This window comes from Penicillium samsonianum (genome assembly GCF_028829775.1).
Source record: "Penicillium samsonianum strain IBT 33392 chromosome Unknown utg000004l_segment0_segment0, whole genome shotgun sequence".
In the NCBI taxonomy this organism is placed as follows: Eukaryota; Fungi; Ascomycota; class Eurotiomycetes; order Eurotiales; family Aspergillaceae; genus Penicillium; species Penicillium samsonianum.
In genome coordinates, this window is record NW_026643262.1 from 2,370,205 (window position 1) to 2,384,215 (window position 14,011).

General features: G+C 47.6%; 5 protein-coding genes across 5 annotated transcripts; 3 read left to right on the forward strand and 2 right to left on the reverse strand.

Annotated features, from left to right (window-relative positions):
- Positions 1–939: 939 nt before the first annotated feature.
- On the forward strand, positions 940–2,700 carry N7471_007830 (MDR family MFS transporter; the record flags this gene model as incomplete). Its single annotated transcript, XM_057280549.1, has 2 exons — positions 940–1,977; positions 2,035–2,700. The coding sequence occupies 2 exons, from the start codon at positions 940–942 to the stop codon at positions 2,698–2,700; spliced, it is 1,704 nt and encodes a 567-aa protein (XP_057134809.1).
- Positions 2,701–3,347: 647 nt separating this feature from the next.
- N7471_007831 (TauD/TfdA dioxygenase family protein) lies at positions 3,348–5,050 on the forward strand (the record flags this gene model as incomplete). Its single annotated transcript, XM_057280550.1, has 10 exons — positions 3,348–3,708; positions 3,765–3,793; positions 3,980–4,039; positions 4,099–4,141; positions 4,191–4,252; positions 4,302–4,392; positions 4,453–4,611; positions 4,666–4,765; positions 4,821–4,900; positions 4,965–5,050. The coding sequence occupies 10 exons, from the start codon at positions 3,348–3,350 to the stop codon at positions 5,048–5,050; spliced, it is 1,071 nt and encodes a 356-aa protein (XP_057134810.1).
- Positions 5,051–5,211: 161 nt separating this feature from the next.
- Positions 5,212–7,435, reverse strand: N7471_007832 (Major facilitator superfamily domain general substrate transporter; the record flags this gene model as incomplete). Its single annotated transcript, XM_057280551.1, has 15 exons — positions 5,212–5,375; positions 5,431–5,550; positions 5,604–5,678; positions 5,735–5,874; positions 5,932–6,019; positions 6,082–6,135; positions 6,191–6,245; positions 6,306–6,475; positions 6,530–6,567; positions 6,619–6,684; positions 6,734–6,811; positions 6,865–6,911; positions 6,977–7,004; positions 7,067–7,160; positions 7,228–7,435. 15 exons carry the CDS (start codon positions 7,433–7,435, stop codon positions 5,212–5,214), a joined length of 1,425 nt encoding a protein of 474 aa, XP_057134811.1.
- A 518-nt stretch (positions 7,436–7,953) lies between these two features.
- On the reverse strand, positions 7,954–9,876 carry N7471_007833 (Transketolase N-terminal; the record flags this gene model as incomplete). The annotated part of the gene is made up of 1 exon (XM_057280552.1): positions 7,954–9,876. One exon carries the CDS (start codon positions 9,874–9,876, stop codon positions 7,954–7,956), a length of 1,923 nt encoding a protein of 640 aa, XP_057134812.1.
- Positions 9,877–12,319: 2,443 nt separating this feature from the next.
- N7471_007834 (glycoside hydrolase family 30 protein) lies at positions 12,320–13,846 on the forward strand (the record flags this gene model as incomplete). Its single annotated transcript, XM_057280553.1, has 2 exons — positions 12,320–13,181; positions 13,245–13,846. The coding sequence occupies 2 exons, from the start codon at positions 12,320–12,322 to the stop codon at positions 13,844–13,846; spliced, it is 1,464 nt and encodes a 487-aa protein (XP_057134813.1).
- Positions 13,847–14,011: the final 165 nt, after the last annotated feature.

Consider the following 14,011-nt stretch of genomic DNA (forward strand, 5'->3'; position numbering starts at 1 on the left):
AATATATAATGGGGTTAATTAGAAAATAATCGCTGCAATCAATCCGTCCTCGAGTATGTGGCCGCCTCGGTGGTGATATACATATGTATGTACTGGTAAACAGGTATTAGTGAGCTAAAATGAGCCAATATGAAAATAAACTTGGCATTTGAAACAGGATGCCTCAAAACTTTTACTGGAGTCTAACTTGCAATTGTTGCTGAAGATGACTCTCAATGAGCACAATTAGTGATCCCATCACAACGAAATCCGACAGTGAGGAATAAATTTGACAATCGCCATTGGTCGGTTTCGTACCTGCGACGTGGGGCTGCGGGGCTAGCCACGTGACTCACAAATTGCCAAGGACCAATCATATGTAGCAAAAAGACTTCCACCGTATAACCTCAATATAAGACGTGGAAGGGGAAAAAATAGGTGCTTCTCTTTGATTATGCGTGTCATCCTTAGTGCAGGGGCCATGCTAATCTTCTCTGTATATTTTCAGTTGACCATATGCCCCGAAGGGCGAAATATCTATACGTTCGGTTCATTATAACCTTGCTTTTCGGCAGAATCCGACCGCCTACCATATTAGTCGGGCTTTCTGTCCACAACATTCCAAGGTTGTATCGTGATAAAGCTTTATTCTCCATACGGCTACATAGAAAGCCTTGTGCATTTTGAGCTTGCTTGTTGCAAAAGTGCATACCTTGGAAGTGCTTTGGTCACTAGGTGGTCACAATGAGTGAACATGACTCATGTCTTGGCACGATCCACCATTCAGCCCCTTGCGGATCTAGAGGATCCCTTCAATATAAAAGTATAATGTCCTGGTCATATCTTGGTTCAATATGTGAGGTACACTGAAAAAGGAATGCAGCCAAGAAGGCCAGGATAAGTTTGACGACCAAATTTTTGCTTCTCACGTTTTAGTGCACTCGTACCTCCTCTCCAACCATGAAGCTCCCCCTTGTTTCCACAAGCAACAAACCCGCCAATGCACCATCTACAGCAGATCCCCCAGATCCTCTGCAGACGCAACAAACTGAAAAGCATACACCAACGCCAGTTGATGATTATGGGAGTCTTAGCGATCAGGAGGAACCCCAGTACCCCGGAAAGGCCAAGCTTATCCTCATCGCCCTTAGCTTGAGCCTCTGCATGTTCCTTGTAGGGCTAGACAACACAATTATTTCCAGCGCTATTCCCAAGATCACCGATGATTTCCACGCGTTAGAAGATGTTGGGTGGTACGCAAGTGCCTACATGCTCACAGTGTGTGCCTTCCAGCTCATCTGGGGGAAGCTCTTCACATTCTACACCATCAAATGGGTCTACCTGGTCTCCCTGTTTATATTCGAACTGGGCTCGTTGATCTGTGGTGTGGCGCCTACATCTACTGCCCTGATTGTGGGGCGTGCTATTGCCGGAATTGGCGGTGGTGGTGTCACGAACGGCTCATTTTTGTTGATCGCCCACTCGGTGCCACCACGCCGACGCCCTATGTTGATTGGAGCCCTCGGTGCTATGTACGGATTTTCGGCCATTGCTGGTCCTTTGATCGGGGGCGCCTTTACCAATAGCGCTAAACTCACTTGGAGGTGGTGTTTCTACATTAACCTTCCTCTTGGGTTTGTTGCCGGTCTTGTCATTCTCTTCTGCGTTTCATCTTTCAAAGGAAGTAAAGCGGGTAAACTTGGCTTCATCAATCAACTGAAGCAGATGGATATTCTCGGTACCCTCTGTTTACTCCCTGGTATCATTTGCTTGCTTCTTGCCCTGCAATGGGGTGGTACCAAATATCCATGGAGCAATGGTCGAATCATTGCCCTCTTTGTGTTAGCCTTCGTTATTTTGATCGTTTTCGGGATTATTCAGGTTCGGTCTGGTGAACTTGCGACCGTCCCAAAGCGAATCTTCTGCAACCGCAACATTTGGGGCTCATCCTTGTTCGGCTCTTGCACCGTCGCTGCCTTTTTCGTTATGCTATATTACGTATGTACAGATCCTTCGGATGAACCTTATATTTCAGCACACTAACTCATTAGCCAGATTCCCATTTGGTTCCAAGCCATTAAGGGAGCCACCCCAATCAAGTCCGGTGTCATGAGTCTTCCTCTTGTCCTGAGCTACGTGATATTCTCGTTCGCGACGGGCGGACTTACTTCCGTGCTTGGGTATTATGTCCAATGGGCCTATATGACAGTGGTCTTTATGGCAATCGGAACTGGTTTGCTCACCATGTTAGATGTCAACTCTGGCCACGAAGAATGGATCGGCTATCAAGTGATCCTTGGGGCGGGAGTTGGCTGTGGTCTACAGACGGCATTCTCGGCACCCCAAACTGCGCTGTCATTGGAGGATATCCCCATCGGTACCGCTGTTGTCATATTCACAGAAAATCTCGCTAGTGCGGTCTTCGTCTCGGTTGCGCAGAACGTGTTCACGAACCAGCTCAGGACTAACCTGGCCCAATACGCTCCGGATGTTGATGCCACTGCAATTGTCGCGGCCGGTGCGACTGAATTCAAGACTCGAGTGCCCAAAGATCTCTATGACGCTGTGCTGTTTGCTTACAACAAGGCTCTGGCTCAGACATTCTATGTCGGCGTCGCCCTCTCTTGCTTTGGCATTCTCGGTTTATTCGGGCTGGAATGGCTCTCTGTTAAAGGGAAGAAGATTGATGATACTTCTAATGATACCCCTATTACCCCTTGAATTAATACCTGCTATTTGTGTTATACCCACCTATAATGTATCTGCCCTTTTTCCCTTGGCATATATTCACCCGAAAATTATAGTAATTGTTCATTCCACGACAATTGGCATTGGGCTCCAAACCCTGTCAAAAGAGCCCTACTGAGAAAGATGTCCAAACGCACGGTGAAATGCGAAAGTGGACGGAGAGACGGAGCTCGGGGAACTGCCTAATGCGGATACAATCAATCAGTATTCTGGGTAAAGCCCAGAAAGTTACGTCCTCATTTGCCTTCAGGTAACAAAAGCAAAAGACGGGGGAATACATATCTTCACTTCGTATATATCCCCATCGGTACGTACCACATGACCCTAACCTGCACCGGTATTCATGGATTACAGCAAGTTCCACTAGACCATTTTTAAGTTCCGTATTGCGTGCGTAATCTCCATATATTCGACATGCAGTCTGACAAGACACCATACTCTGGGGAAATAAGTAGCCGATTGAACTCGAACAAAACCACTAATGTATGGCGTTTTGACGCAATCGACACCGGGTATGAGCTCAACGGGATATAAAGCACGAAACAATTCTACCTCCGTTTCACCCATGTTCCAATTATTTTACTTATTCGCAATAATCATTACAACTAAACCCACAGAATATGGCTAATCTCGAAGCTCGCAAGCATATTTCTCCCGACTCGGGATTTCCCGTTACACTCCATCCTCATTTCAACGAGAAAATCAAGAACCATGTGCCCCCAGAGCCACTCCGCGAGTCGTTTACCCCGCCCAAAGATCGGGCCTTTTTTGCAGATCCAGAGAAGAAGGCTCTATTCTCTGTGGCAAAGCAGGTTGACTTGACTGAGTCTATTGGAAGTGTTCTTGAGAATGTGCAATTGTCTCAGCTGAACGAAACCCAGTTGGATGAATTGGCACTTCTTGTTAATGAGCGGGGAGTCGTCTTTTTTCGGGATCAGGATCTTACTACTGAGAAACAGGTTGAACTGTTTCAGCATTATGGTAAGGCTTTACTAGGTTTCTGAATGATGGCATCGGGTATTAATTTGATCTTGTAGGCATCTTGGATAAACACCCTGCTCAAAAGGTAAGATGAAACACAACTGTTTTGTAAATTTTCCGGCAGATTAAGTGAGCTAACAATTATCAGGATCAAAAAGTATAGTATACTCTACCGAAATTCCTCAATAAACCCATCAAGAAAACCCAAGGTTCCTTTCATAACCACCTCATGATATTGCCTTCTTGTCACCATTGCTAACCCCCTGCGAAGTTCGTGAATATCAAAGGCAGCCGCGAAGATCACCGTGAAATGCTAAGCTACACGCCCTGGGTAAGACAATTCTGACATTCTTGAAAGCAAAAGCCTAATAGCAAATCTTACTTCCATAGCCTAGTGGAGATTTCCACGCTGATACATCATTCGAAATCAATCGTTTGTGGCGAACCATACTCTCTGATCATCAATTTCTAACACATAATAGCACCTACGTACTCCTTACTAAGAATGGAAGAGCATCCCGAAGTCGGTGGGGACACAGCCTGGGTATGTTACAGACCCAGGTCTCACTCAAAACACTATGCTAATTTCATAGGTATCTCAATATGGCATATATGATGCCCTAAGCGACGCTTACAAAAGGTTCCTCGACGGTCTTCATGCCGTGCATACCTCAAGGCTGCAGTGTTCGTCTCCTTGATAGCCACTTTCCTAGTTGTAAGTTGGCTAATTCAATGAATATGTAGATGATACCATTCTCGATCTATGGGGTGCAGGTCCCAATCGCCCTCCAATCGATACACACCACCCAGCCGTGCGCACGCACCCAGTCACTAAACTGAAGGCTTTGAACGTCAATCCTGGGTTTGTGACTGGGTTCGCTGAGCTCAAGAAGCTGGAATCTGGTACGTGATACTCTCAACGAATCGGGTTGTTGTTTACGGCTGACGACTGTTTAGACAAAGTTCTCGATTTCTTGGCATATCATATCCACTCGGCTGATGACCACTATGTTCGTTGGAAATGGGCTGTTGGGAGTGTTGCTATGTGGGATAATCGGTAACTCCGCACTCCTCCTTTGCTGCTTTGGAGTTGGAGACTAATACTCTATTAGGTGTACCCTTCACCGAGTGATCCCTGGTACCTATAAAGGAGATAGACGGGGTATTCGGACTACCGTTTTTGGTGAAATACGTGAGTCCTTATATGAATATATCTCGACTTCCAATTGTTCATGTTTGCTAACCTCATATCGAAGCCTATTTCGATCCCACTAGTGAGAGCCGTGTGGAGCGGAAGTTACGCGAGGAAAGCCAGGATGATGAAGGGGTTCTCCTAGTCTGAAAGATGATAAAGAACACAGTATTATTCACAGACTATAAGCGGCTCATTGATTCATGAATTAAATTTTGTTCAAAGGGTGATGAGACATTTGTGTAGACTTCAAACCCCGGTCGTAAATAGATTATGTATTTTTGCAGAGTGGACGATCCATCAAGTCCAACCTATTTCGAAGCAACTGCCTCGGCAACAACAAATGTCTCCTTGTCAGAGAGACTAACTTTGTTCTGCTCCTCGTCTTGGGCCTGGGACAATTCAGCGGCCTCCTTGGAATGCTCGATGGGAACGTGGACCCTGACAACGAGCCAAGTAGGCCACACGCAAAGAACTTGAAAGTAAAGTTAGCGCTGCTTCTTTATGATCATTCAGTGGATATCAGTTACCAAGAAGGATGGTGTTGACGATAAGTGGCACTCTTCCACCGTGCCATTTCTTCGAGTTGAGGCCGTAAGAGACAGCCTGCGAAAAGCTCTCTTGACCACGGAGGATACCAGACAACCGGGCTATATCGTATTAGCAATTTGTAGATAGGATAATCAGTTCGGGTTTGACTTACAGAGTTCGGAGATGTTGTCGGTCATGGTGGAGAGAAGGTAGTAAAGGAAATTTTGCAGTGATTGCTGAGCGAATTCTGATAAAGGGAAGGTTAGCACTGTATCGGTATATCGACTCATTTGCAAGACTCACCCCAGAGCAGGACAACGAAGAATCCTTCAACAAAGCCTTTGTCGGCCCAGTCAAGTGTTGGTGGGTTCTTGGTGTACTTTTCTTGGATAACCCAGCAGTAGACCCAGGCAACGATGTGGACGACGATCACGTAGAAAAAGCTGTGGCTTTTGTTAGTCTTGCTTCTAGATTTACTTGCGAATGATGAGGTTCTGTACCTGTACTTGATTCGGTTTCTGATCGAAAGGCCACGGTAGTCCAGGAACCTACTAATGAGTGTCGAGGCAAGAAGAGTGGCGAAGTAGGCTTTGGTCCATATTAGCACTGATGTAAAAGTGTATCCAAATAATGTGAGTGTATGAACATACTGACGAATCCCATTAGAGCGCGAGCGCGCACGCCAAAGTAGTACGTTTTGAAATCTAGACCAACCAATCAACAACTGCAAACAGTGAATAGGAAAGAGACAATCCATACTTCCGGTGTACATATTGAAGTATGCAGCCCAGAAAACAGGCAATAGCAAGAGAATCTAGTAAAGTTAGCCACATATACCCCATGAGGACGATTGAATTAATGATGTTAAACATACCTCTCTCCGCTGGCAGACCTTCCAGAGCTCTTTCATTTCAGCACGCCAGGAGTCCTGCAGGATAATCCTGACTTTGCTTCCATCGGTTCGTTGGACCTTGTCGGGTGACGTGAGGAAGAACGCTATAGGCACGGCAGTACATTGCAGCGCGATGAAGATCAGATATGTCTCTGTCGTATGTTAGTAATCGTTCTGGCTGTTCAATCTGGCTTGGATCAGCTTACCAGATCCAACCTTTCCTTTGGCATGGGCGTCGCCAGCACTTTTCATTCGTCAGTAAATTCTCTCCGCAATGAATTCGAATTAGACATACTGGTTGAGGCCAAGGACAATAGCACCTCCCACCAACGGGCCACCTGTACGGAACCAAAGCCAGATGCTATTTAAGTCAGTCATTTTGTCCTGTCAGCCATTTTGGAATATCTCACTTCATATATCTGCCTCGCTTTGTAGGCTCGGGATAACCCAATGCCACAGCACCCTCCGAGGCCCAGAAGAGACCGGCGCTATAAAGGTTAGCCGGTGGTCTTACTTCATTTGATCGGTATAGGATACTCACGATAAACCACAGAATACTGATCCAACCAGCACAAACCATACATTTCCCTTGATAGGCATTAGTCTTCGTCCCTCGGTTGAATAGGTAGTTCCAAGGTTGATGAAGGACTCACAAAACGGTTATTTGTGTATAAGGCGGCGCTGTATATAAAAATAAGTCTCAAAATGACACCAATTTTATGTTATGCTCTCATGATACGTACGAATACAACGGATATCCCACAGCGCCGAGCATCAGAGTCCATCTCAAGCCAATCCGGTTGGCGATGGGGCCACCGAAGAGACACAAAATTCCCACTATCAAACAAGTTAGCGCAAAGCCCAATTCGAAGTTCCAATATAGTTGACGCTATATGTCACATACTGAGACCAAAAACAAGCGCATTGGCGGCATTAATCAAGAAAGGTTCCTGCGCGCCACCAGCACCCAAGGCATTCATCGCATTCCACAAGCCCGGGGCCGTGAATCCGACACCTCCGATAACACAGGCATTGAAGAGTGTTCCGCGATACCATACTCGCTTTTCAATTGGGGTATCGGACGATTCCGAGATAGAAGCTTGGTCGGCCATTATGGCGTGCGGTTTAAGCTTAAAGTATAGTAAGCACCTTGAATCAAGCCACGAAAATAAAAATCTTCAACCCTGAGCTAAACGCTAAACGGGAAACGTGCCATATATAGTTTTTTTCCCCTGAAGAAATCAACTACCGATCTAGACGTGTTAATGTTGCATTAGACCTATTCTCATCCTTCTGTAAGATTGCGTGCTTTCGAGCTCTCATGCTCTAGTGCCATTTTGGGACTAGCCTTGGGTGCCAAGTCGCACTTTGTGGAGTTTAGCCAATCAACGGTGCGGCGGGCGGATACTTGTGGGGAATTTAGTGGAGAAGTGCCGGTTGAGTCAAATGTCGCTTCAATTGTCGCGATATCGCATTGGGAAGGCGGGTAGAATTTGGGGGCGATCAGGTCTTGGCCTTGATAAAGAGAGGAAATTGAGTAAAATATACCGAGGAAAGTGGCCTGGACAAGTAGAAATGAAATTTTTTATTATTACACGAAAAAGTCGTTACGTTTTTGACATTCACAAATTTAGTTACCAGACACCTCCTTAACCGCAGCGATAATATCGCTCGGTCCAAGGCCCTGAGCATTGACTTGCTCGTATAGACCACCGCAGCCCTCCTTGATAGCACCCATGGTCTTGAACTTGGGTGTGAACTTGCGCTCAAGGAGGTGAGTACCCAAGCGAGAGCCGAGACCTGTCTTCTGCGCAATCGACTCAACAACCAGGACGAATGGTGAGGATCCGTACAACTTGATGGTATCCTCGTCAACCACGTTTAGAGTGGGCTTGTTAATCAGACCGACATCGAGACCCTCGGCACGCAGGTTCTCGACAGCATCAAGCGAGCGGTAGAGCATATCACCGTACGAGACGATGTAACCAGCGGAGCCCTTACGGATGACTTCTTCCTTGCCAGGAACGAACTTGTAGCCCTCACCGAAGAGTTTCTGGTCGGTGCCCTCCTTCAAGATGTAAGGGACCTTGGCACGAGTGGAGAAGATGAAACGCATGCCCTTATTCCAGAACACCTCGTTGACTACGGCCTTCATCTGCTCGCCATCGGCAGGGAAGTACAGCGCGGTACTCGCGGCATCCATCAGACCATTGTCGGCGAAGAAGTGGTTCAGACCGAAGTGGCAGGTGTTGTCGGCCATCTCGTCGACACCGCTGTGAGAGAAGTGAGACAGAACGGTGCAGTCGTTCAGACGAGCCATGGTGATCTCAGAGATACACATCTCCAGGAAGGCAGAGAAGGTAGAGAAGACACCTTGGCGCTCTCCATTGCTGCCGAATCCGAAACCAGCGGCAGCAGAGAAATTGCCGCGCTCCATGACACCACATGGAACGAAAGACTCGGGGTGCTTGGCGCCGATGCCCTTCAGTCCAGTGGAGCCTGCCAAGTCGGAGTCGATGACCATGACGCGACGCTTAGCCTCCTCCTTACTCAGTTTGTCAAGAATATCATTCACGGCATCGCCGAAAATGGTGCGGTTCGCGCCCTTATCCTTGCTCGAACCCTTGTACGTGTGGGGGTTTGAGCCAGGCTTGATATCGTCGTAGAAAGCAAGCTGCTGCTGGCTGTATCCGCGCTTAGTAAGGTATTTGCGAGCAATGTCGACGGGAATGACATCGTGCGCATGACACTCTCCCTCAATGCCCTCAATGCCAGCGGCCATTTTGCGGTCGACAACAACAGCGGCGGGACCGTCGTGGTTGATGACTTCACACATAGCGGGGTATAAGGAGTCTAGATTCTCGCCCTGGGCGCGGAGGACCTTCAGGCCATGTCCATCAAGGGTCCGAGCAACCTCATAGCCCTTGAGGTATTCCGAGGGGTGTCCAGCAATTGTGACATCGTTGTTATCGATGAAGAGCTTAACGTTCAGGTTTCGGCCAACGGCAATGCGCGCAGCCTCGGCATCGTTTCCTTCTTGCTGGGATCCATCAGATCCCAAGAGAATCACATTCTTGTCTTTGTTGGCCATAGCAATGCCGTTGACCATACCCCACATGTGACCCAGACGACCGGAGCTGAATTTGATGCCGGGGGTGAAACCGAGCTCGGGGTGGCCGGGGAGGTGGGAGTCGGCAGCACGATAGTTTAGCAGGTGATCGGGCTCGATCTTGCCGTCCAATGCGGCCAGCAGGTATTGTGTTGCGACACGGTGGCCGGCCTCGTCGTACAGGGCATCGACCCATTTGTTGGGGTTGGCGTTTATGAAAGCAAGCAGGATGCAGACTTCCGGGGCTGTATCGAAGGGGCCTCCAGTGTGGCCCGCAACACCACGGGCGGCCCCTGTTGCTGTGAAGGCAATGATGGCATCTCTGAAAATGTTGATATTGTGTTGCAAATCGCTCTTCTGTTGGGTTGATAGCTGTGGGGTCTTCGGGTCAAGCTTAAGCTGCTTGAACTGCTTGAGATCGACGGGAAATTTATAGCCGCTCATGATGTAAATTAATTATGAACAATATTTCCAGTAGTTGAAGTTTGAAGGAGCAAAATGAGTGCGACAGAGGGGGTTATTGCCGTTATAACTTGTAAAACACCTGTTCCCGGCATATTGACGTCATACGCGCAAAGTACCTGAGTTGACCTGTTTTCGGCACCGAACAACCTGAATTCTTTACATTCCTTGACATTCCCACATAGGTTCCACTTATAACTTATGTTGCACTCATCTTCGAGATTCTGCAGATTCTCATGAATGTTTAAACGGTCCCGCCCAACCCCATCGGGGCCCTACACCTGGCCGCCTTTTAGGGCTGGTGATCTTCCCTAACCTAGCCATTATGTCAACTACTACGAGTACTACCCCCCCCCCCCCCCCCCCCACTAGTAACATTTCTGTCCATGTGGATCGGCCAAGACAACCCTAATTCCTCTAGCGTTGTGTATTGCATATACCACTATATATTACATCACTGCTGCTTTTAGGGGGGGATATGCTTTTTATACCACTTTACAAGCAGTGATACCAATCAATAAGATCACACTAGCAGGTCAGGCTATTAATCATTAAGATCAAGCCTTCCTACCTAGGATTATCATGGATCTAGGTAGCCAGGAGAGAAGAGAGAGAGATATGTAATTAGTATAAAATACAGTACTCGATTGTTATGAAACAAGAAAAATACTAGTGAAAAAAGATCAACATGATCCACATGAACAGAATTGTTACTAGGGGGGGTACTATCAATGGCATTAAACTTGAAGAACCAGATTCACTTTAAACTATCTAGACCTTGATAATAATTTTTTCCTCATTTTCGTCCCCTTCCGTCTCATTTGCTGGGTATTTGTTAGCTGAAAGCAGAGGGGAAGAGAAGATGATCATATTGTGTAGCTACGGTCTTAGGCGGCTGCCGGTCATGGTAGCTAACTATATATGTGGTAATACCTGCCGCCGCCGAAACGCCGGCCGCCCCGGCTGGGGTGCTATAGGGTAGTGATGATGAATGCGGTGGTTGCTAGTCTTCCGCACGACCCAGTAAAACCCAGACCCAACCCAGAACTGGGTCTGGGGCCCCAAATTGGGTTACAAACTATACAAACACGCTAATTATATGTATAATTCTGCTGATTTTGCAGGTTTATGACCGCCAAGACCCCTTTTTATGCAAAAGCTGGGGTAAACTGGGCCTAAACTGGGTTTTCTGGGGCCCCAGTCACTGGGCCCGGGTTGGGTCTGGGTTAAGGGGTTTCGACCCAGACCCAGTCTGGGTTGGGTTTTGGGTCGAAGGTTCCGACCCAAAATGGGTTCTGCGGAAGCCTAGTGATTACACTGGTTGCCGGTGCTACGGAGTGTGTTTATGCTTAGCGTTGGATGCCTATATATTTATCCTAGAGCACTATAGCTGATGCTGCCGGGTGTATCGACGCTTAGGAATCATCCTGGAGCACTAGACACCAGTGCTTGCTAGTGCTTAGGAAGTCGTCCTAGAGCGCTAGTTTCCGGCGCTACAAGAAATTGGAGGGTGTTTTGCAGCATAGGTACCGACGCTACGCGTGGTTGGAGATATAATTCAATGAAATTCCGGGTGGAGGATGAATCATGGCACTGGTTGCCGCTCACTGCGCGAATACCGTCGCTGCGAGGTCTCTAAATAGAAAAGGTAAAACTGGGGTTCCTTGGTCGCTAGAGATACTAGTGGTGTTACCTGGACATGCTACTAGTTGTTGGCTGGAAGTAGAGGGGAAGAAAAGAATGTCACATTGTGTAGCTGCGGGCTGTGGTAGCGAACTTTATACATGGTAATAGTATTGGACAGCAACGGATATTTTTCCACAAAATTCACACTACTTCCCGCTTCTGTTCTAATCTAATTGCAACTTTTCAGGTCGGCTTGGTCGCTGTCGCTCCAGCCCTCTCATTTCGGTAAATCAACACTTCTACAGCGCGCCAGTCCGTCGTTTCATGCCGTTTGCGGGCAACCCCGCCCCGAATAAGCAACTAGAGCATCCAGTTAAACTTTCATTTCAGTGGCATAATAATGGCATTGTACAAACCTTCAGCCATGCATGGAAGCTTATTCTAAAACACAAACTATCCTCGAATGGGCGATATCCCCGAGATAGGGGAGACACCAAGACAATACAAGCTATCGGGGACCCCTCCCCGGGGAAATGTGGCGTGCATTAGTCGGTGGTACTGTAGTATTCTTCATCAGCTTATGGCCGAAATCTGGGGTCCTACGCGTCTCTGCTTATTTTTCCCTCGACGTGAGTTCCATTCATCTTTTAGGGAAATGGCCGGGGATAGCCTATACAAGTTTGTCTTTGGTGGGACATATAAGACAGTGTATCCCCATGACTGATAATCTTCATTGTTCACCCAGTCCTCAAATAAAGACTGAATTCCTGAGATACTATTTAGGAAAGCATTAAACAACATGCTTCCGTCTCTTCTTCCCGTGCTCCTGCTTTCAGTGCTAGCAGAGGCATCACCAGGAAAGCGAGCAACCACTGCATCAGCCTACAGTTCAAACTCAGATGGCAATTACAAGCTTTCATCAATCGCAGCGCCAGTCCAGGGCAGCGGCAATCCAGGCTCCGAGTCGACCTGGAAGCTGAGTATCGATGATACATCCAGCGGGCACAAACAAACAATCGTGGGCTTTGGAGCCGCTGTCACCGATGCCACGGTCACCTCCTTCAACACGTTATCCAGTTCCACGCTGCAACAACTGCTCAATGAGCTGATGACTGGCGCTGGTGCTGGATTCGCTTTGATGCGCCATACGATTGGCGCTTCCGACCTATCTGGTGACCCATCGTATACCTACGACGATAATGGGAAGAATGCGGATCCATCGCTGTCCGGTTTTAACCTGGGCGACCGTGGAAATTCTATGGCTACGATGCTGGCTAAGATGAAATCCCTTCAGTCGAGTTTGAAGATTCTTGGTTCACCTTGGAGTGCCCCCGGCTGGATGAAGCTGAATGGTGTGATTGATGGCGCTGCGACAAACAACAACCTCAATGATGGCTACTTGACTAGTGGAGGCACGGGGAGTACTGGATATGCCAGTGCCTTTGCGCAATATTTCGTCAAGTACATCCAGGCCTACGAGAATCTCGGCGCCCACATCGATGCGATTACCATTCAAAACGAGCCTTTGAACAGCCAAGCCGGATATCCCACAATGTATGTGTTTGACTATGAGTCTGCACAGTTGATCCAGAACTATATCGGTCCGGCTCTCGCTCAAGCCGGCCTGAACACTGATATCTGGGCATATGATCACAACACTGGTAAGCTCTCATGAACCCAGTATCTTTGAGGGAGGATTTTATTTGCTAATGGATAGATATCAGATGTGACGTCCTACCCTCAGAACGTCATCAACGGAGCTAGCAAGTATGTCGACTCGGTAGCGTGGCATTGTTATGCCAGCAATGTAGACTGGACAGTCCTCACCAAATTCCACCAGACAAACCCCAACATCAAGCAATACATGACAGAATGCTGGACCCCGGCATCTGCATCATGGAACCAAGCCGCCGATTTCACCATGGGGCCGTTGCAAAATTGGGCATCTGGCGTCATGGCCTGGACACTTGGCACAAATGATCAAGATGGTCCTCATCTGTCAAGTGGCGGCTGTGCAACCTGTCAAGGTCTGGTGACTATTGCCAACGGCGGATATACTTTCAACCCAGCATACTATATGATGGCTCAGTTCAGCAAGTTCATGCCGCCGGGTGCGATTGTGTTGAGTGGTACCGGAAGCTACACGGATTCTAATGGAGGTGTACAATCTGTTGCTTCGCTGAATCCAGATGGAACTCGCACTGTTGTTGTTGAGAACACGTACAGCAATGATGTTTACATTACTTTATCTACTAACAGTGGCCAGGAGTGGAGTGGCAACATTCCGAGTCGGTCTGTGACAACCTGGGTGCTTCCTGCGGCATGAATGAGATGAGTACTGTTGGCTGAGTTGCGAGAATCTTTAAGAATTACCTGTGCGATTCGCTCGAATATACAAAGTTTGGTACTTTTCTTCCAACGTTGGTGTTTTTAATCAGTATAAGCTATTCAGTTCCTCCCACTAGAAATAAGGCCAAAGATTATGGATTCT